Below are 24,591 nucleotides of genomic sequence, written 5' to 3' on the forward strand. Positions count from 1 at the left end.
GCAATTTACTGTATGATCTATAATCTGTTCATTATAGAGTTACCTTTCCATTTTCTGTAAAGAAAAGAAGTTGAACCTTTAAAATGAGGCCACTAGTTTTCTCAAATGTGTAGTTCTCTTTGCAAAACGTTTAATTATTACTAGCTTTAAAATGAGGCTAATATACTCTTTCCTGTCATATCTACTCTTTGTTTCCAGCTCAACAAATAGAATTCGCATAGGCTTTTATCATTGCCGGTTGACTATTGAAGATGCTAAAGTACTCCCGAATATACAAGACATAAGGGAGTATGTAACACTCAAAGGCCAACGGTCCACATAAGCTTATATGTGAATGTTACATGTATATATATGCTTGATATAAGCAATAATCTGAGTAAATAACAAGAATCAGTTTCCTCCAGATAAAGTTCTCTACAACAATGGAAATAATGTCATAGCAGATCAACCAGAAGTAGTCCGGAACTTCTGTGAATTACTACTTAGTATAAACTTTGTACATAGTTGATGCTATATTCTACTTTATGCAGGAAAAAGTTCAATATAATCATTGATTTTCTAGATTGATTGATCAGACAAGAAATATCTGAAACTCAATCAAAGAATTTGAACACAAAAACTATCAAAATCCTAATTTCAGAAACAGTCTCTCTACCTCCACGAGGTAGTGGTAACGTCTAAGTACATTCTATCCTCACTTGTGGGATTTCACTTGTTATTGTTGTCACATTAGTAAATAGCACTAGAGAAGGAATGCCCTGTGGAATTCGGGCACAAGTTAAATACTACTGCTTTGGCCTCAGCAATTCTGTCTGAGGGTTCTGTCACCAATGAGTGTATCTCTATGTGAAGAGCACTCGAACTCAAAACACAGGTTACTCCTACTTTGAGACAAACTAGACAAGGAAAAGTTCATCTAGTTCAATGTAATCCATCCCATATATTTTGGATGTTGCAGCACCAGTTATCTAGCTACATTCTATTACAGTCGACGCCATTTGGAGGAAGCTTTCCTGATAAAAAGGGAAATGACACCGGCCTCAACCCCTCTTGGAACTTATGCAAGCTTTGCTGCACTTATTGAACCTACGGATTACCTAAACCAAAAGGCACTAGAAGGATTGAGGGCAAGCAAAATAATCATCCGTGCTACCAAGAAGGACGTTGACAGCAGTGACAATACAACAATACCAACTATTCCTGCTCTTCAAAAACCAAACAGTTGCCATTCTCAATAATGGATAAAGGAGGACTTTGCGACCAATGTAAAACTAGTCAATTCATGATAGGTTTCACTATGATCATTACCTGAATTCTCAATATCAGCCATGACATGACACATCAGTTATCCCTCATTGTAAACATGACAAACTACTACTGCTCTTCAAAATCCAAACAGTTGCCGTTCTCAATAATGGATAAAGGAGGACTTTGTGACCAATGTAAAACTAGTCAATTCATGATAGCTTTCACTACGATCATAACCTGAATTCTCAAAAACAGCCATGGCATAACAAATCAATTATCCCTCATTGTAAATATCATCGTAAACAAAGAGCAGACGGTAAGATACAAACATCTGATTCAACAACTCCAAGCTAATTCTTGGTATTTACATGGTTAAAAGAGCAAGCAGACACAGCATACACTAAAACATAACCAGTAAAGGCATAACTAACATGACATTACCATCCAAGGAAACTACTAAAATATGGACTAATGGAAGCAAAGCTATCCAAACAAGCCACAACGACGATTAAAATTTAAACAATCCTGAAGAAGCAATAGGCTGCATTGGACAAGGATTCTGCAATGGCTTCAACAAAGGATCAGCAACACCAGCAGCCAAACCAGTACTGTCAATAACATCATTTAAATACCTGAGCCTATCAGTCAATTCCATTGCCTGTGCCCTCAACACATTATTCTGTGCAGCACAAATTGCATATCTTTCTGTTGTCTCGTCAATCTTAGACACAATATTCTTATTTGCAGACTGTAATCTGTTCACTTCCCCTGTCAAATCTTGCAGAAGCTTCTGCTTCTTCATCCTCGATCGCCTCGCAGATTCCCTGTTGGAAATCATCCTTTTCCTCTTCTTCTCATCCATTCCTGCATACCTTTGATCATCATCTGATGCAGATGAACTAGCACTCTGCCTTAAAGGTGACATTTTTTTTTTCTCCAATATAAATCAACAGTACCCCAAATCTATGATTTCAAGAATGCCAATACAAATCACAAAAGTCTGTTCTTCAACAAAAAATTTTTTAAAAAAAGTACTTTTTAGTGGGTATTTCTATTCATGAAAAATCATAAAAATGGTAGAGAAACAATACAGAGAAAGATTGACGAAAACAATCGCCTAAAAAAGTGATGGAAATGGCAGAGATCATAGATTGATTCCTGATTAAAGAAACCCCAAATTCATTGTCATTGAAAAAATCAAAATCAGCAACAACCCCAGAAAATAAATTACCCACCTTGAAATTTCTCAAAATAAATAGTACAAACAACAACTTTAGAAATGTGATATTGAGATTATGGGGTTGTCGCAAAAAAGGCAATCTTTTTTGAGACAATGAACAAAGGTGGATTGAAAGAAAGGGGGAAAAAGAATTAACAAAAAGGAATCAAGAAAATAAGGAGAAATAAGAAGGATGATTAAGAAGGTGAAAAGACAAAAATGGTAGGTAGAGACGATTAAGGAAGAGATTAATATGGGGAAACCAGAAAGTTTATTTATTGATTTGGAGGCGGAGAAGAGGATTACGTTACTCAACCTTTGAAAGGTGTTTTTAGAGTGATATAGATAGTTTGAAGGCGAGAAGGATGTTTATGATGACAAATGTAATGCACACCTCTAGAAAATACAAAATATTCACTGGACACATACTTTCCATGTTCGGGTCAGTTTTCAGCATTTGGACTGATTTTATGGATATTAGTGACCTTTTATCAGTAATTAGAGTTGTCAAAAAAGGATCGGTCCAAGCCAAGGAATTTGATGGCTAGGATGGACTGGCCATTCACTTGGAACGCCTGAAAATGCTCAACCTAAAGGGTTGCGGACGGAGCGGACTAGCCCTTCATTTTTCTTTTCTTTTTTCAACTTAAAATTCTATAACATCAAGAAAAAAATGAAAAGATTTTCAAATCATATGTGGCATAGATTTTCACAAAATTCAAAAATCTTAATTTATTTTTTAAAATTAAGTTCAGTCAAATTACAAGCAAATTAAACGAAATATTCTGTAAGTTGTAACCGAACTCATCACTAATCAAAATACTTTTGAAGTTCCAAAGCATATACTGAGAATTTGAAACATTGAATAAAGAGAAGGAAACATAAATTTCAAGAGTTGACAATTTTTCCTTAATTTTGTTTAAAAGGAAAGGAAGAATTCATACTTGAGCAAATTCAAAATAATATCCAATCGAAGAATAATACTTTATAATATTTTAAATAATGTCAAAGTTGGTTGAATTGGATAAGTGTAGCAACGGATGAATGGCGCGAAAAGATAGATTAGGATATGACTGAATTTTATTACTAATTTATTTGATATTTGATTTGGACGTAATAATTCTTAATTGTTTAAGGCTCAGATTAAATGAATCTTGAGTTTGTTACTTTCTGTTAATTTTAGTTCATACTTAAATATTATTTAACAATAATAGATTTTAATTCTAAATGAAAAGCGCTTTATTTTCAAAATATTTTTTTTTTAGGTGTATTCAATTAAACGGATAATATCAAATGTTGGGTGAGAGAAAAAGGTAATACCAAATGTCAAATAAATGAGTTCTCTTATATTATAATAAAAATAAGTCATATGATTTAGGTTCAATATTTACTTTGAAAAAGACAAATTTTGATGCGTGCATGGAACTGCTAAAAAAGAAGAGCTGCCCTATCTGTAGAAAAGGCTTCTAGAAACAATTTTTTTCATATCACATACGTTGATTAAGAAATTGTAATCTAAATATAATGAGTGATGTGTCGTTTATTAAATTATTCATATTTAATAAATGACTCTTTAAAATTGAACATTATTAAATTGTTAGAGAATAAATGTATAGCTGAAAACACATAAGTATTATTTTCGTTCTAAATTTTTAAGGTGACACTTATTTTAAAACAGATGAAAATAATAATTGTTCGACAAATTTAAATTAAACAATAATTTTGCAAAGTTCTATTGACAAATACAACAGTTCCTTCTATAATCAAACGATGTGAATGGACCAAGTCAAAGTGTATTACTAGAAAAGAAAAAAATGAATTATATTTATGAAGTATTCGATTTGTCTTAAATTTACTCTCCGTTTTTTTTTTAGTCTGACATTGTTAATTTCTTCCTATAATTTCATTGACGATTGGTCAGTTTTGACTCTTAATATTTGTTACAGTGAAATTACATAAACAAAAAATTTAAATATAGCTGAAAATTTTCAAATATATTCTTAAACAATTGAAAAGGTCCAACTATATACTCTTACGTAGTAGAAAGGATTGTTTTACGTCGAAAACGTTAATGGAAGAAGCATAATTGAGATGCAAGGTAGCGTAGAGGCTCCTATGAACGAAAAATTACATAAATATAAATTATATATAAGACAAATCATAAACGTTAAAGGTATAATTAAACATTTTCCCCTATAATAAGATATTAAAATGGTTAATTCCAAAACTTATGACTTTCCAGTTACCCCACCTACAACCTCAAAAGTTAACTCAAGAAGTGAAGATTATTCAGGCCATATTAAAGAGACCGGGCCAACATGCGGGACTCTTCACAAGAACTGATGATGTTTGGTCAGTATTTCTTTGTAATTTTTAATCAAATTACATCATGTATGATGTATTGGATCCTTCTATCATAAAGTAACTGGAACTCTCATATACATTAGTACAGTACCAAACAGATTGCCTGGAAAAAAATTGAGGATTTTATTCCTGTGAACAGATTTCATGTTACACTGAGCACATAAGAGAAATTATATACTATTTGGAAAAAAAAAAAACTCCTAATCCTGCATTTTCTTTGCAAAGAACAACTCCTCCAATATCCCCTTCCCCCTACTTCAGTCTCACAATTCTCTTCAAGACTGCTCTTTAATATATCTCTCATCAAAACCTCAGTGATAGTGATTTTCCCCAAAACCCGATCAGATCAAAACGTCTCACCAGGTATTATAATTGCTAAGGGGTTCAACGCAAGAACTCCCAACCAGACAAGCATTCTCTTGGTAGGTCACTCACCTTAAATCACATTGTGGAAGGTGGTCAACAAGCCAAGGATCCGCCAGCAAATTTTGAACTCTGGAAACAACGGCCACAGATTCATCTTTCATGAAATGTCTGAGCCACGCAAACTCATGATGTATATGTCAGCGTAAAAATGTAAACTCGGGCAAAGAACCCAAAATATCCAAACATACTTTAAATGTAAACATCAAAGCAACAGCAACAAACTATGATTTTCCCACGGACAAGCTAGAATACAGTAAAGAGAAGATCAATGATGATATCAGAAAAGGGTTAAATCAGAACTTTTAAGAAAGGTCTATTGTAATTTCTTAAGTTTATTTTAAGGACGAGATTTCTCAATTGAAGAAAAAAAAAAGGAATAAATAGATGAAAACAAGACATCCGATCTATAAGAAATGCCAAGACATACTAAACCGGGAAAAACTAGATCAAAAGTCGTATTCCAACTCTCACCGCCATAAACCCTGAAAGTATAACTCTTGGATTGAAGAGACTGAATGAGCAGGGAACACCAGCTTCTTCTAAATTAAATCATCTACAAACTGGAAATCCACTTAGTAAGATGAAGATATAATAGGTCAATAGGCTTAATGGTTGGGTTATTATTCCCTTTTTTTGCATTTATATGCAGTTGCTTCATTCTGTCATCTGTTGTATCCCCAATTAAAATGTAAGTTGCAATCAACCATTGCACAATGTTGTTTTTGTATAATTTCCTTTTATGAAGATGCAGTAGATGTTTTTATACAAGTAGTTATATACTTATATTGATGTAAAGAGTCCATTTCACCAAGCAGACTTGTGTTGCAGTCTGGACTTTAAGGGAAGTGACGGTACATTTTGTGGAAGTATGAATGGAGGCAATTTGGCAAATGAACAGACTAATTTGTTTAGAAGAGAAAATAGGTCCACCACAGAATCTGTACCATCAGCAAAGTACTCCCTCCGTCCACAATTGTTTGTCAGGGTAAGGTCATGCACATCCCTCAAGGAAAATTTAATACAAGGTGTAATTTGACTAATATAACCCTACTATATCAAGAATACCAAAAGTCCACATAACTTTTCAATTGAACTACACAATCATTAAGGGCAGAATTGGAAAAAAGTGACTAATTATTTCTTAATTGTTTAAATTGACAATTAATCTTGGACATCTTTTTTTAGTATACCTGCCAAACAATTGTGGATGGAGGGAGTAGTGAATTACCAAATCATTTACTCCCTCTTTCCTAATTTATGTGACGCCACTTGACTAGGCACGGAGTTTAAGAAAGAAAGGAAGACTTTTTTTAAATTTGTGGCCTAAAATAAACCTTAGATAGATAATTTTGTAGCTATAAATCATTTTACCAAGGGTATAAAGGGAATTTTAAAGTAAAGTTATTTCTAGATATAGAAAAGGTGACATTCTTTATGGGACAAACTAAAAGGAATGTGTGCCACATAAATTGGGACGGAGGGAGTAGTAGTATTTCATCTTTGAATTATTCTCATCCTTGGACAGTTTGGAGAAAGCGAAACTCTCAAGTGTTCTAAAGATAAAGGAAACTCTATTCAGAAGATTGAGATGAATTATTCACTTGTATTTCATTTTGGGTGTATACAAAATTTTGTAACCGAAGCTCAATCAGTGATAGAACTCATAGAATCCATTTAAGGATGGGAAGGGATATTCTGTTGGTACATTGTAAATATTTTTGACAGCACCACCTTGGTGTCATACTAATAATACACTTATCTCCCACGAACACAGAGGATTGCAATAAGAAAAATGAAAAAACAAGAATTAAAGAAGGCGTCATGCAATTTAACCTTCTGTTTCAGTTGAAACTATGTCTGATCACAGAAGATTATCATTCATGGGGAAGCCGAAAAGTCCTCAGCTGAATTGCACCCATGAACAGGTATTAATATAATTATCAAACCCTTGATCTACACAAAGAAAAATTTACGAAAATGTGATTAACCTCCATAAACCTCGTACATTTAACTACTGTAAACCAAAACCGAAAGCAAGAGAAGAGTATTAAAGCACATACATGTCTTGCAATGTAATCATGAGCCACAAAGACTTCTGCTTTTGTCCCTCCAGAAGAACAAAGTACATGAAATAAAAATGACAGAATGAATCGATTAGACCACTCTCAAACTTCTCCACCATATTTAACAATTGACAGTATCCTTGTAGAGGTGTCCATCTATGTCAGGGACAAATCCCTTGTCTATCATTTCTTCTCTGATAATGTCATAGGTAATTCTATTGGGTACCAATCCTTTTTCCAACATCTCGTTCAAAAGAGCATTTGCTTCTTCCAGCTTATCTTTCTGACAGAAACCTTTAATCAACACGTTGTAAGTGACAATATTTGGTTGCTTTCCTTCCTTCTCCATTCTTTTCCTAATAGTAACAGCTGCCTTTGGGTTACCATCTTGGCAATATCCAGCCATCAAAATGTTGTATGTCACGTGACTTGGGACCAACCTTTTCTCAGACATCTCATCCAGAAGTCTCACTGCCTTTCTTGATTCTCCTCTTTTGCACATTGCATCTATTCGAATATTGTAAGTTACTAGATCTGTCATCACACTCTTCTTCTCCATTTCCTCCAGTAGCTCTTTTGCAGCTCCAACATTTCCGTCTCGATAATAACCACCTAATAAGCAATTATATGTTGAAATGGTAGGACAAATCAGTTTGCTCAACATTAATTCACGAAGAGCGACTGCTTCTTCCATTTTTCCAGCCTTACTATGAGCATCAATAACTGTGTTAAAAGTTAGTACATTTAGATCTAACCCTTGCTTCATAACATCATCAAACAACTCTTTAGCTTCTCTGAACATCTTCATTTTTGAAAACCCATTTATCATTACATTATAAGTCCGAATATTAGGCTCCAACCCCAAACGTATCATTTCTGCACGTAAACCAAGAGCCTCATCAACTTTCCCATCACCAAATAACCCATCAATTAACGAATTAAATGTCACAATGTCCGGTCTCATCCCTTGAAGCTGCATTTCTTTAAAAAGCTTTATGGCTGCCCCAACATTATCATCCTTGCAAAACCCATCAATAAGAGTATTATAAGTTCTCTCATTTGGACTCACCCCCTGCTCCATCATTTCTCTCAAAAGTGCATCCGCTTTATACATCTTCCCGTCTCCACCCCTCTTGCAATACCCATCAATCAATGTATTGTAAGTAACCTCATTAGGCATTATCCCTCTAACCTTCATATCTTCCATCACATCCCTAGCCTTATTTAACTTCCCCGCCTTACACAACCCATTAATTACAATGTTAAACGTGTACAAGTCAACCTCAATCCTCCTCCTAATCATCTCCTTATACACAAGCTCTCCTACCTCAAACTTCCCCTCTTTCACCACCCCTTTAAGCATTGGTTTACACGAAAATACAGATAACTTAAACCCATAATCCCCAGCTCTTCTAAAAGCCTCCAGAGCTAAATCAAGTTTACCATCATTAACATATGATAATACCAACATGTCAACAATAATAGAATTAGCACACACATTATCACTACATGTCAACAGTGTATGAAAAACAGAAGAAACCGTATAAGTCTTCCCATTTTTAACAAAATCGTGCAATAAAGATCGAACCTTTGGGTATTTTTTATCATTAACTAACAATACAAGAACTCTGCATAAATGCTCAAGAGGGTGGTGATAAACCTGATAAAATTGAGACCACCTGAAGAAACCCAAGATGGAGGAAGAATCAAACCCAGAATCCAAAAGTTGTTCAAGAAACGAAGTTGGGTTAAAAGGTTTAATTAGGTCCTTCAGCTGAGACCAGTGCTGGTTTGAAATCAATTCTGAAACTTTAGATTTGAAAAGTGGGTCTGAAAACAAATTGGGTGTTGAGGTTGAGGTTGAGGTTGGCTCTGAATTTGCTGTGTGGAGGCAACGGAGGGGTAAACGAGAGTAGTGAAGACGCCTGAAATATGTTATCGACATGGATATCGACGATGGAACTATAGAAGAAGTCTTGTTTAGGAACAGGGGAACATAGAGTAGACGAACAGAAACTGGAGTCTGGAGCTCACAATTTTTTGGTGGTAATATAATTACACTGTATGTAGTTTTAATTATTACCTAAGAATTTTTTCGTAGGACTCGAACCTAAACATCCATTGGGCTCCCAGACTTAATAACAGTATAAGTTATAGGAATCACATATTATAAGTATTAAATAATATTTTATTTCTTTTAATTCTTTATTTATCAAAAATTCCTTAAAAATGATATTTGTGGGATGCATAGAGTTGTGCACGGGATACATTAGGTTTGATACATTTCACATAGTGGGATATATTAGGTTTGATACATTTCACATAGCGGGATACATTAGGTTTGATACATTTCACATAGCGGGATACATAGCGTTGTGGAAGGGATACATTAGGTTTGATACATTCCACATAGCAGGATACATAGCGTTGTGCACGGGATACATTAGGGATACATAGCGTTGTGCACGGGATATATAGCGTTTGATACATTTCACATAGCGGGATACATAACGTTGTGCATGGAATACATAGATAAAATAAGGGATTTTTGAAATAAGTAAGAATAAATAGACATTAAGGTAAGTAAATGAGTGCAGTTAAGTAATTTATTCTATCAAGTTTGGCTAATGTTTACATAAAATATATATTTTTAAAAAAAATTATTTTTTTAAAAAAATGTAATCTGACCCAAGGCAGCCCAAAATTCACATAATGATGGGATGGGAACCCAATCTGACTCATCAAATATTTAATTCCCCCTTCAATTGGGTGTAAAAGACAGTGAAAATAATTGAGATAGTATGCACAGACTGACTTGTTGCTGCTTTCGAAGCTCGATGGACTAATTCGAATGGACTGGACCATCATATATTAACAGCTCTACTTAACTCAAAAGTTTTTTTTTTTTTGGTAATAAAATGTGAAATATTACCATAACACCATCAAGGAATACAAACTAAGAGCATCTAGTCTTCCTGCTACCTTCTAGGAAGAGTGCAAGAAGAATTTTAGGGGTGTACAAAATCAAATCAAAAATCAAATTAAATTACAAATCGAGTCAAATCAGAAAAAAAAAACTCGACTAATGGTTTGGTTTGACTTGGTTTGGTATTGGAAAAAAAAATGACTATACTTGGGTTGATTTGGTTTTAACTAAAAAAAAGTCAACTCGAGACCAAACCAACCCGAAATATTACTTATACGTTTTCATAATTTTTATCTATTTAACATAATTTTTCAAGGTTTTTGAGACTTCAATTTTTGAATGGTCCAATAAAAGTTATAGTTCATAGATATTAGTAACTCTAATAAAGCTCACTTTGAAATCAAATCAATACTAATACTAACAAAAGACATTAATTCAACACTAAGAATGACAATAATGTTGAATATTTGTTCTTTAGTTTTACATTGGTTTAGACATTTAAAATACAAAATCTAATTTTAATTTTTCTTTAATGTTTAATCATGTAATTAATACTTATTTAGCATGATTTAGTACTTTTAAATGATGATCCTTTTCATTATGACTTATCAATTTGCAATATTTATATTATATGATTTCATTATTATTTTTTATTGAATATTTTAGTGTCATCACTAATCTCATATTTTGTGTTATTTTCTTAAGAAACACCTTAGATAGTTGTATTTTGGTTAGACTAAACAAATACTTAGAGCACAAGTTAATTATATGTTTGTATGAATACTTTATCGAAAAAATCCAAAAACCTGAAGAAAAAAAATCCGAGGTTTATTAGTTTGGTTTGATTTAAAAATTCAAAAATTCAACACAAATGGTTTGGTTTGGTATTTGAAAAACCCGAAAAAATCTGAGTTTTATTAGTTTGATTTGGTTTATAAATTTAAATTTTTTATACAAATGGTTTGGTTTGATATTTGAAAAATCCGAACCAACCCGGTCATGTACACCCCTAAAAAATTCTATAATCAAAATTTGAAATCAATTTTTCTTTACTCTGTTAAAATATGATTAGGAAAAAAATATGTAAAAGTGTAAACTATCCTGATACATTATTAGAGGTTTCTCTGGTTAGTATGTTTAATCCTCGTAGAAATACGTTGTTTGATGTATCGATTGCCAATTTAGCCTTTATCTCATTACTAATATATAAGTATTCTTAAGCTAATGGATTATGAAATTGAATATGTAACCTCAAATCATTTTATTTAAAGGATAAACTACATAATTAGACAAACTTAACTACTATATATACATATGTTACCTATAGTTTAAAAATATTACTCATAATACCACTTTTTAATAATTATACCATATATTTTTAAAAATTAAATCAGATACACAAATCCCTTAAATATGGTATTGAATAATTATCCTAAAATTTAAATCCCTTAATTAAAGGTGCTTTAACAATTCAACCTCCTTCAGTCTCCTCCCCCAACAATATCTCTCCCCCAACCCCCAACCCAGCCCTTACCGGATTCCACCCTCAATCCGAAAGAGAACTCCGGAAATGACAAAACTTTGCGTTTTCATATAATCGCATTATGAATGTAATGTTGTGCACTATCTTCTTGCTTAGAGTGTGATTATATCTTTGGTATAACATTTTAGAAGGCAAAAAGGCAACCACCCTTCTAAACAAGAATTTTCTGTACTTCTTCTTTGTTCTCTACTTTTTAGGCATTTCTTCTTCTCTGCAATTCTTCCAATTACTTGTTTCAGTTCAATTTACAATAAATACTTCCTCCTTACTCCGACGAATCGTTGGACGCCGATGAAGCCATGTGTAGGTTTTTACATTATTTGTTTTTGTTGTTTCTCAACTATTTTAATGGTTGTCTGTTTACAAAATCAGATGATTCTTGTTAAAGGTTAATTCAAATTAATAAATCGTGTACCTCACTTTTAAAAATTGATGAATACGTGTGTCTCGCCGTTAATAATTAAAGTAAATGAAGAAGATGAAGAGGTTAATCCAAATTAACAAATCGTGTATCTCGTCATTAATGATTCAAGCTGATGAAGAAGAGATGAAGAGGTTAATCTAAATTAATAAATAGTGTATCTCGGCTTGAATACATGTATCTCGTCATTAATGATTTAAGTTGATGAAGAAAATGAAGATGTTAATTCAAATTAATAAATCGCGTATCTCAACTTTAAAAATTGTTGGATACATGTATCTCGCCATTAATATTCAAGCCGATGAAGAAGATGAAGAGTACAATAACAAAATTAATTAGGTTTATGATTTCGTTATTTTAGGAATATTTGTTAGAGATGATACTCAAGATAATTAAGGAAATAAGTTATAACCCCTTTAATTTAAATTAATAAATCGTGTATATCAGCTTTTAAAACGGTTGGATACATTGGGAATTTTTGCAGGTTTCTCTTTCTTAAATCATGTTATCTTGATTCTATGCAAATTCACATCCCTTAGTTATGTGTATATGATAAACCATTAACTTAATAGAGGAAAATAGTCCACATGAACTGTATAGCTCTTGTGGAAAAGATAAACTTTACCACTTGGCAACATGACTGTTTCATCATCCACTTCCATATAATGGACTACTCTAGCTTGTTCAACTTCAAAAATANTATCCTTTCATATGTATATATTCAATCCGTCGCTAACGAGAATATGACACTAGATAGAAAAATATGAAGGTTGAGGATCAGAGTAGAAGGTTAATAGATAGTCGAAGATAGACAGTTCTCTTATTCGTATTGTTATTATTACGCTCTTATACTATCTTTTTTTTCAATTATAGTATTACATATTGGCTCTTTTGTTTTATTTATCATATTATTTATTGTTCCTATTTGTTCTCTTTCTTAATTGTTTACAACATGTGACTTCTTTGCTAATGTTTTTACTTTATATATACTTAATTTTTGATATGTTTTACTTGAACGCAGGGTCTATTAGAAACATTTTTTCTACCTTTACAAGATAGAATAAGATTGCATACACATTATTTTTCTCAAAACTCACTCATGATACTACACTAAATATACCGTTGTTGTTGTTGCATATTCCATATAATTAAATTTATTTAAAAAGACAAGCTGGCCTTTCCCCAAACAAATAATATGATTCTGTAAACTTCATTGGATATTCTTTGATTTGGGTTCAAATAACTAGAGGTTTACCTTAATTTAGATGAAAACTGATTATTACAAGATTTAACACTTATTTTAAATCTTTCTCAGAAGCTTCACATTTTTGCTCTAGGTGACTCAACCTCATTGGCGTAGCCACATAGCTAGGTGGGCAGTCGAACACCTTTCGTCGAAAGATTATATTATGTACATAGAAAATTATACGAAGTACATAAGTCAAATATTAATTATATATATATATATATATATATATATATATATATATATTAAATCTTAAACACCCTTAACGAAATTTCTAACTTCACCGCCGCTTAACCCACAACCTTAAGGTGTTGGTGAACCATCGTTCAAGATTTAACACTTCATTGTTACTCTCTCCGTTTTAATGTATATGGTGTATGTCATGGTTTTGATTGAACATGGATTTTTCTTAGAACTTTTAAATAGGATAAACTACATAATTAGATATACTTAACTACTATATATACATATGTTACCTATAGTTTAAAAATAGGGGAAATTGTATATAATAGCAAACTATTAATTCAAATTAAATGCTATAAATATAGTTTGATTTAATTGTACCTCATAGCAAACTGTTGTTATTTCACTTCTCTCCTGGTGAATCTCGCTCGCCACTCTCGTTCTCTCCCTCGCCTATCTTGTTTTTTATACAAACGCAAGTGTATAAAGTGTGTTTGTGCTTGTATAAAGCGAGAGAAAATTGTATATATACATATAATTTCGTTCCTCTCTCCCAGATCTCGCTCCCTCACTCGCGTCTGTCACTTTACACAAAAAACGCAAATTGTATAAAATGTGTTTGTGTTTGTATAAAGCGAGAGAAAATTGTATATATACATATATTTTCGTTCCCCTCTCTCCCCTCTCCCAGATCTCGCTCACTCACTCGCCTCTCTCACTTTATACAAAAACTCAAATGTATAAAATGCGTGAAAATTGTATATATACATATATTTTCGTTCCCCTCTCCCAGATCTCGCTCGCTCACTCGCCTTTCTCACTTTATACAATTGATCTTTTTGTATATGTATACCAAAGCAGATTATACAACTGGTTTCTTTTGAATATGTATAGCGAAATATACATATTTATATTTGCTATGGAGCGCAATTATGCAAACTTTGCTATAACATATAAATATGAATTTTGTGTTTGCTATATGTGAAAGTTGCTCTTAAAAATATTACCCATAATATCACTTTTTAATAATTATACCATATATTTTAAAAAATTAAATCAGATACACAAATTTTTTAAATATGGTATTGAATAATTATCCTAAAATTCAAATCCCTTAATTAAAAGTGCTTTAACAATTCAACCTCTTTCAGTCTCCTCCCCCAACAATATCTCTCCCCCAGCCCTTATCGGATTCCACCCTCAATCCGAAAAAGAACTCCGGAAATGGTAAAACTTTGCGTTTTCATATAACCGCATTATGAATGTAATGTTGTGCACTATCTTCTTGCTTAGAGTGTGATTATATCTTTGGTATAACATTTTAGAAGGCAAAAAGGCAACCACCCTTCTAAACAAGAATTTTCTGTACTTCTTCTTTGTTCTCTACTTTTTAGGCATTTCTTCTTCTCTGCAATTCTTCCAATTACTTGTTTCAGTTCAATTTACAATAAATACTTCCTCCTTACTCCGACGAATCGTTGGACGCCGATGAAGCCATGTGTAGGTTTTTACATTATTTGTTTTTGTTGTTTCTCAACTATTTTAATGGTTGTCTGTTTACAAAATCAGATGATTCTTGTTAAAGGTTAATTCAAATTAATAAATCGTGTACCTCACTTTTAAAAATTGATGAATACGTGTGTCTCGCCGTTAATAATTAAAGTAAATGAAGAAGATGAAGAGGTTAATCCAAATTAACAAATCGTGTATCTCGTCATTAATGATTCAAGCTGATGAAGAAGAGATGAAGAGGTTAATCTAAATTAATAAATAGTGTATCTCGGCTTGAATACATGTATCTCGTCATTAATGATTTAAGTTGATGAAGAAAATGAAGATGTTAATTCAAATTAATAAATCGCGTATCTCAACTTTAAAAATTGTTGGATACATGTATCTCGCCATTAATATTCAAGCCGATGAAGAAGATGAAGAGTACAATAACAAAATTAATTAGGTTTATGATTTCGTTATTTTAGGAATATTTGTTAGAGATGATACTCAAGATAATTAAGGAAATAAGTTATAACCCCTTTAATTTAAATTAATAAATCGTGTATATCAGCTTTTAAAACGGTTGGATACATTGGGAATTTTTGCAGGTTTCTCTTTCTTAAATCATGTTATCTTGATTCTATGCAAATTCACATCCCTTAGTTATGTGTATATGATAAACCATTAACTTAATAGAGGAAAATAGTCCACATGAACTGTATAGCTCTTGTGGAAAAGATAAACTTTACCACTTGGCAACATGACTGTTTCATCATCCACTTCCATATAATGGACTACTCTAGCTTGTTCAACTTCAAAAATACTTCACTTCACTCACTTGCCAACAGTCCTGAACCTTCTAGGCCTAAGATCTTCCATAAAATGATCCTTCGAAACCATAGTGATACAAAGTTCCTAACAGAACCACTATATATAAATAGCAGTCATCCACACTCTCCATGGATTAATCGCCTCGAGTCTCTAATTCCACCAGGCAAAAAAGCTCAATCCCAAAAGACATTTTAAACATTCAATAAACCTATGCTGTAAATACAGGACAACAAAGCAGTTCTAATCCAATCTAAATTCATCACACAATAACATAAAATCTCATCAAAATAATCATTTCATAACATTTCCAAATTCAATAACAAACCTTGCCAAACGCTGATCTTAAGTGCTTCTTTATTGAGTCCTATAACATAGTTCCCCAAATACCTCTGCAACAAATACGCTACCTGATCTTCCAACATCTTTCCGACTTTCTACTAATCACCTTCTAACACTGAGATTGTGAATTTCTACAAGTTTCTATATATACAGTGAACGAACCGATTGAAGTATTTCGCAAGTTTCCTCATACCGATGAAGAACGAAGAAAGAGAGAAGTGGAACCTGGAAGAGTCTCGCACGTATTTTTTCCTTCTTTTTTTTTTTTTCTAATTAATTTATTATTTTTCAGTTCTTCAAAGCTAACGCAAAGTAACGATGAGGAGGTTTTCGAGATTTTTCTTTTAATTTATTTAATTTAATACTCCATTTATAATTTATAAAATAATAATATTTACACGTGGAGCAACTAATATCTTGCCGAGTGATTTTTTTTAAGGATAAACTACATAATTAGACATACTTAACTACTATATATACATATGTTATCTATATATAGTTTAAAAATATTACTTATAATACCACTTTTTAATAATTATACCATATATTTTAAAAAATTAAATCAGATACACAAATATCTTAAATATGGTATTGAATAATTATCCTAAAATTTAAATCCCTTAATTAAAGGTGCTTTAACAATTCAACCTCCTTCAGTCTCCTCCCCCAACAATATCTCTCCCCCAACCCCCAACCCAGCCCTTACCGGATTCCACCCTCAATCCGAAAGAGAACTCCGGAAATGACAAAACTTTGCGTTTTCATATAATCGCATTATGAATGTAATGTTGTGCACTATCTTCTTGCTTAGAGTGTGATTATATCTTTGGTATAACATTTCAAAAGGCAAAAAAGGCAACCACCCTTCTAAACAAGAATTTTCTGTACTTCTTCTTTGTTCTCTACTTTTTAGGCATTTCTTTTTCTCTGCAATTCTTCCAATTACTTGTTTCAGTTCAATTTACATTAAATACTTCCTCCTTACTCCGACGAGTCGTTGGACGCCGATGAAGCCATGTGCAGGTTTTTACATTATTTGTTTTTGTTGTTTCTCAACTATTTTAATGGTTGTCTGTTTACAAAATCAGATGATTCTTGTTAAAGGTTAATTCAAATTAATAAATCGTGTACCTCACTTTTAAAAATTGATGGATACATGTATCTCGCCGTTAATGATTAAAATCAATGAAGAAGATGAAGAGGTTAATCCAAATTAATAAATCGTGTATCTCGGCTTGGATACATGTATCTCATCATTAATGATTCAAGTTGATGAGAAGAGATGAAGAGGTTAATCCAAATTAATAAATCGTGTATCTCGGCTTGAATATATGTATCTCGTCATTAATGATTTAAGTTGATGAAGAAGATGAAGATGTTAATTCAAATTAATAAATCGTGTATCTCAACTTTAAAAACTGTTGGATACATGTATCTCGCCATTAATGAATCAAGCCGATGAAGAAGAAGAAGAGTACAATAACAGAATTAATTAGGTTTATGATTTCGTTATTTTAGGAATATTTGTTAGAGATGATACTCAAGATCCTGTAAATTTGTTGAGTTGTTAATTAGTCAGAAATTAATCCATTAATTAAGGAAATAAGTTACAATCCCTTTAATTTAAATTAATAAATCATGTATCTCAGCTTTAAAAATGGTTGGATACATGTATCTCGCCATCAGTGATACATGTATCTCGTCATTAATGATTCAAGCTGATGAAGAAGAGATGAAGAGGTTAATCTAAATTAATAAATAGTGTATCTCGGCTTGAATACATGTATCTCGTCATTAATGATTTAAGTTGATGAAGAAGATGAAGATGTTAATTCAAATTAATAAATCGCGTATCTCAACTTTAAAAACTGTTGGATACATGTATCTCGCCATTAATATTCAAGCCGATGAAGAAGATCAAGAGTACAATAACAGAATTAATTAGGTTTATGATTTCGTTATTTTAGGAATATTTGTTAGAGATGATACTCAAGATAATTAAGGAAATAAGTTACAACCCCTTTAATTTAAATTAATAAATCGTGTATATTAGCTTTTAAAACAGTTGGATACATGTATCTCGCCATCAGTGATACATGTATCTCGGGGCCAAAATATGGTATAAAAAGTAATATTACAAACTATCGAGAATTCTAGTAATTGGGATCAAAATAGTGAGATTTATGTAAGATGCCCTTATTTAAATTCACTCTTAAAAATGAAACTTGCTGCCACCAATAAGTGTTTTGAGCCCAACAAAAAATACAGCATAGCCCATTTGACACTATCTAGCCTCAGGGTACTTATTCAGTCCATTTCATATTAACTTTGAGCCCAAAATTTACTTAAAATCCAAATCCAGAAAAGCAACAATGGGGTCATTTGCACTTTTGTACTCTTTTTTTTTTTTTTCAGGTCTTTAAGTTTTATTCTTTAAGATAAATAATCTTTTTACGGGTTATAAATTTATATTTGCACATCAATGTTGCAACAAGTTATGCCACTCTTTAAAGGACTTATGATTGTTGAATAAATAAATGCAATATGGTAAAAATTATAATTGTTGTTAATTGTTATGTATGGAATAATAATAAGAAAAGGAATTGTTTAGTTATGGAAGAATATATGACACAAATATTAGTAAGCAGTGAATAGTGTATAGCAGTAGAGATCATCATATATGCATAGCGATGTTATAAAGAATACAATGATTTATGTATAAATAACCATATCAAAATTAGTACTCATTAATACATTTTTTTAATAACTAATTTATTATTAAAAGTATTCCCAACTCCACGCTTCTTCTAATCTTTTCTATTTTTCAACTAACAAAAAGCAAATCTCTTCCTGTTGAAATTGGAGAAAAGGTTAAGAGGTCTCTGTCACAATGATTACTTTGACATTTTCCTATCACCAAGATTCAAATAATGAGCTTTCACAATCATTAGCTTTCAATTCTTGAAATTCACACAATCATTTACTACCAAAAAAAAAACAAGGAAAAAAAGAGGAAAGAAAGAGGACTTGAATCTAGCACACAATTGTATGACGTGCGAGTTAATTACGTCAGTATGAACTTGTTCACATTATTGATTTTAATTTTAAATAAAAAAAAAATTATCGAGAGTCAATAAAAAATAATATTACTATCTCATAAAAATAAGAACAAGACTGAATAAATTAATTTTACAATCTTTTCAAAATCTTACTTATACAATTACATTGAATTTGTTATTGTAGTACACAATTGTATGTGTGCTAGTGGTGCTATTTTTCCTAGTTACTTCCTCTATTCATGACCACTAAACTAATCTCATCATTGCTCCTTTATGTAGTTGGAAAAAGTTGAAGCGCAAATGAAGAAAGTTGGGATTTCATCCTTCCTTCACATTGTGCTTTCTCATTCTCTTTCAATCATTTTCTTAGACGAAAAAAATGAATGATTTGAAGAGTCTTCTTTAAAAAGATGGTCATAGTCGTCATAGAATTTAGTTTGATGACCCACTATATTATAGTATCCACCGTCTCAGTTTATATGACGTAATTTGATCAGTCACATAATTTAAGAAATACAAAAAAAATTTATAATATTTTAAAATTACTTCAAATGAGTGAACCTAGTATACATAAAATTAATATTAATAATATTATTAAATAATCAAACAAAATTTTGTTATTCTTATAAAATTAACTGGGAAAAATATATCGTATAAATTGAAACATTTGCTTATATTCTCTTCTTTTTTTTTTTTCCATTTGGAATATGATGGATGCTAGTCGGCTATATTCACATGTACGGGAAAATATAAGGTCGGTTAAGTGGGTAGGTCTGACTAGTCAGTTCAAATAACCTCAACATGTGAGCTATTTCATTATTTTTTATATGATAATTTTATAATATATATAATCAACTAAAATTAAAATTAAATTCTTGAAAAATGCTGCAGGAATTAGTAATTTATGTTTTGTTGGATGACTAATATAAAGTTGAGTAGGAAACTTAGTTTACTTTAACTCATGTCTAAATAAGATTTGAGTTAATTTTTAAGTTTCTTGTTAAAGTATATTCTGCACAATTATAAATATTTGTATTTTTCTATCTATTATTTATTTATTTATTTATTTGTGGCGGAGAATTCTGCAAGTTCTCAAAATTTCAGACTCCCAATTTTACGCTATAACATTGTAGAACTCGTGGAATATGATTCAATATCTTCCTTAACGGAAAATCTTAATTAGATTGATAAAAATTTTAAAAAACTAATGATGCCTTCTAGAAGCTTATAAATTAATTATTGAAATAATAAAATCTGTGTATCATATCTTTCTCTACTAGTTGATGTATATTCTATCGAAAATCAAGATTTTTCTTGGAACGGTTGATTCTACTTTTTTTTTTTTTTTTGCACCTTATTTTGTTTAATAAAAAGAAAAATATATACCGATTATTGATATAAGACAAGTCACCATCAACGAATATGATACAATGGATGAAGCTATTATTCTCTTAATCAGTAGTCTCAAATTCAATCTGTAAATATGAAATAATGGCCCTAATAGGGGTGCTCAAATATGACCCTATGCAGCACAAATAAAAAAATATCGAACTTTGATGTGAATATCGGACGCCGAGGAAAAAAAAATAAGACAAGTCGTTGTCACAATCAGAAGCTAATCTCGATCGTGGAAAGGTTTACAAGTATCTATAAAGGAAAAAAAAAGCATGCTTCTTGAGTAGCCACATGCATACACTTGAAACAGTTAGGAGTATGACATAAATTCCCTTATCCTATCTTATCAATCGCATTCTAATCAGATATAGTACTCCGGGGGTCCCAATGTGAGGTAGTTTGACTTGATACAGAGTTTAAGAAAGAAAGGAAGATTTTTAAAATTTGTGGTTCAAAATAAATGATAGAAATTTGTGTGACTATAAATCATTTCATTAAGGATAAATTAGATATTTTATAGTTAAATTGTTACTTAATATAAAAATATGTCATTTTTTTTAGACGAACTAAAAAGAAAAGTAAGTCACATAAATTGAACAGAGAAGTATAATTTATAATAGTTTAAGGAGTAGTATATTATGATATGGACCCATTTGGATTTCATGCCCACCTCATCTCCTTAATAATATCAAGAAAGATTTAGAATAAAGTTGCTTCCACACGTGAATTCTTAATAAGTTATTCATTCTTTAAATTTTGGACTAACCCCACCTTAGATTGGGCTAAATTAAGAATATATACCGTATAAGTGATACAATCGTGTGCAGATAACTTTAGATCAAGAACGTTTCTACATTGAATTGTTATATAAAACATAATTAAAAATATATAATATAGTAACAATAGGTACAAAGTAACTAAATTTGAATAATTTTTTTAAAACTATATACACAAATAAGAAAACAATACATTATAAAAAAGAAAAAGGAACTTAAGGTGTTAATTTTTTAGAACATAAAAGCACTTGGATGTCTTATTATTATTATTTTCAAAATACTTTTGCATTCGGTATTATATTTCAAAAGCCAACTAATTTGAGTAATGTGGACTAGTGCACATTTATAAGTACGCTTGTTATGAGAAAGTAATTTATTTTCAAGTTTCGAAACTAAAACTTTTTTTAAAAAAATAAAATGATCTCAATCATTCCACTATACTCATTGACAGATAGAGCTGTCAAACTTCGCCGAGTTTCCAAAATCATAACTTTATTAATTGGGCTGCTAAGATATGGGCCATGGCTAACAATAGATAATATAATGGGGATAATATATGGATATGATCACGATGGTGATGGCATGAAAAAAAAAATAGAAAGTTATAAGATATGGAATTTGAATTTTGAAACATGAGTATGAATGACTAGACCTCCAACTAGAGAAATGGCCACTTGATTAAGTGATTATATTATTTCAAAATTCCAAAAATGAGTCAGATTGATATTATGGATAATCTTTTTTTCCCATTTGCTTAGAGAGTCTTATTACATACAAATTACAATGCATGCATTCAAAGAAAGCCAACCAAAGATCTTGAGCGTGGTTCTTTATAATATAATTATTCATAATTGCACATACTATTTTATTATGATGACGCCAACTTAGTTTAAAGCTAACACATTAAACTAATTAATCATAGTTTGGACATATTTTGGCTTACCTCAGAAAGTCAATTTGCCAAGGAGCTTAGATTTGACCTAAGATTTAAACTTATTTTTGGGATGATATATCTGATAGTACTAATTAATTTTAGTAATTTCATAGTGATATTTTGATTGAATCAGTGAGAAAAAATTACAGTGTTTAACACAAGAAAAATAGGAAGCTTCTCGGTATTTTAACGAGTCTATTTTTCATCATGTGTTTTCTTAGAGAGCTGGTTCAGTAGGAAATATGGTGGAAAATCGTGTTTTTTAACACAAATTTCATATTGATTAGAGGTAGAAAAACCCTTTGTTTGTAATAGTGTTGCACCCTTAAACCCCATAATGGTAAGCAATTATAACATGTTATCACTAACATTCTTTATCAGAGAATGATTTCGAGTTCGATCCCTAAATATAGAGAAAAAATCATGATCGAGATTTTTCCCCTTTTTATCATAATGCGGTGTCACTCCTCCTAATAAGTAATAACATTTGTCTATGTGGTTTTTCAAGCTAGTAATATGAATATTTCATTATTAAAGACAAATTCCAAGCCAAAATTATAACAATAAAAATATAAATAAATCAATTTTTTAACGAAAAGTAAAAATCAAACTTTTGACATATGACAAAACTAGACCTTTACCCAAACTCGCAAAATACAAGAACACCTTCCTTGTTATAAGGTACACATATTGTTATTATGTCTCTTTAAACATAACAAAGTCGAGATAAAACAAAAAAAAAAAGTTCAGTTGAGTTTTGACAACTCTTGGTGAAATTTCGAAGCCAAATGACCATATACATTGAATTGAAAAATTCTTGTTGTAAATATAATATGAGTATTTTTGCCAATGTCACTCTTCCACCAAAAATAAATAAATAGAATGTCATACATCACTTTCACTTAAGATTTGAGAAGATAAATGGCATATAGAGTTGGGTACTATCATAAAAGTAATGATTGGTCTTTTAGTCACATTTGCATATATTTTCACAATAGGCCTTTATTTTAAGTCATATAAAAGTGCATACTTTTTTAGCATTGGCGTCTCAACTAAAATTACGCATGCATTTCCACATTCCTCCCCTATGTATGGGCCCAATTCTTTTGTAAGTTTCAACGTTATCTACTCAAGTGAGATTTCGCAGCCAATTTCTTTATGTTATAAAATCACAAGAATATAGTTCCACGTGCTAACATTGATACTTCTTATACTCCATTTGAAATTGTTTTTTTTTAGGAAAAACGTTTTATATATCCTTTAATTTTGTCACTTAAAAGTGATTTACTCTCATTATAAAAATGGCTCGCATATTCTCCTACCGTTATAAAATTGATTCTCATATACACTTTATCATTATAAAAGTAGCTTACATATATACTTCTACCGTTATAAAAGTGATAAAATTAAGTTTTTTGATTTTTTAAAAAAATTATGTATTTGATCTTTTTCAAGCAAATTATTTTTTGACTTTTTAATTATTTTTATTTGAATTTCTAAGTCTTTTTCATTTTTCTTTCACTCTTTAGTGTAAAAATAAGAGAAACTAAAAGAAAAAGGTGTGAATAAAAAAGGGAAAAAGAATTAGTATATATGTTGTAATTTAGTTTTTATATCTATAAAAAAATTTGTGGGGATCTATAATAAATTTTACTAGAAAAGGAGTAATAAATAAACAAACTTATCCATCAAAGTAATAAATTCAAATTAGCCATTATATTTTAAAAAAGTAAAAAAAAAAACGCATAAGAAGAATCAAATCTACCCCTACATGCAGTGGCAAATTTAGAGCCAAAAAATAGGGCATCCGCACACGTGGTTTCTTCGTAAAATTAGATACTTTATGTGTATATTTTCTAAATTTGTAAAATATCATATTCTTGCATCCGTACTACGAGAAGTCTAAATGGTCTGGTTAAATGTTGAGCTTTTGACCTTGAGGATTAAGGATTAATTTCGCATGTTCGAAAAATTCTAAATTCGCCTCTGCCTACATGAATTATTTTTTTGATAAAACAATAATAATAATTAATTTGTTCACACTTCTGTTAGAGAAAAATTGTATATGTGAGTGTGTCATAAAAAACATTTTCATAATGAAGGGTATAACAACTCTAAATGACA

General features: G+C 31.1%; 2 protein-coding genes across 2 annotated transcripts; both read right to left on the minus strand.

The window, feature by feature from the left end:
- Positions 1-1,565: 1,565 nt before the first annotated feature.
- Positions 1,566-2,820, minus strand: LOC125853449 (bZIP transcription factor 53-like). Its single transcript, XM_049533140.1, has one exon. It carries the CDS (start codon positions 2,171-2,173, stop codon positions 1,757-1,759), a length of 417 nt encoding a protein of 138 aa, XP_049389097.1. The 5' UTR covers positions 2,174-2,820; the 3' UTR covers positions 1,566-1,756.
- Positions 2,821-7,430: 4,610 nt separating this feature from the next.
- On the minus strand, positions 7,431-9,351 carry LOC125846828 (pentatricopeptide repeat-containing protein At1g09820). The gene has a single exon (XM_049526495.1). The coding sequence runs from the start codon at positions 9,263-9,265 to the stop codon at positions 7,442-7,444; it is 1,824 nt and encodes a 607-aa protein (XP_049382452.1). The 5' UTR covers positions 9,266-9,351; the 3' UTR covers positions 7,431-7,441.
- Positions 9,352-24,591: the final 15,240 nt, after the last annotated feature.

Source organism: Solanum stenotomum, chromosome 1, assembly GCF_019186545.1.
Source record: "Solanum stenotomum isolate F172 chromosome 1, ASM1918654v1, whole genome shotgun sequence".
In the NCBI taxonomy this organism is placed as follows: Eukaryota; Viridiplantae; Streptophyta; class Magnoliopsida; order Solanales; family Solanaceae; genus Solanum; species Solanum stenotomum.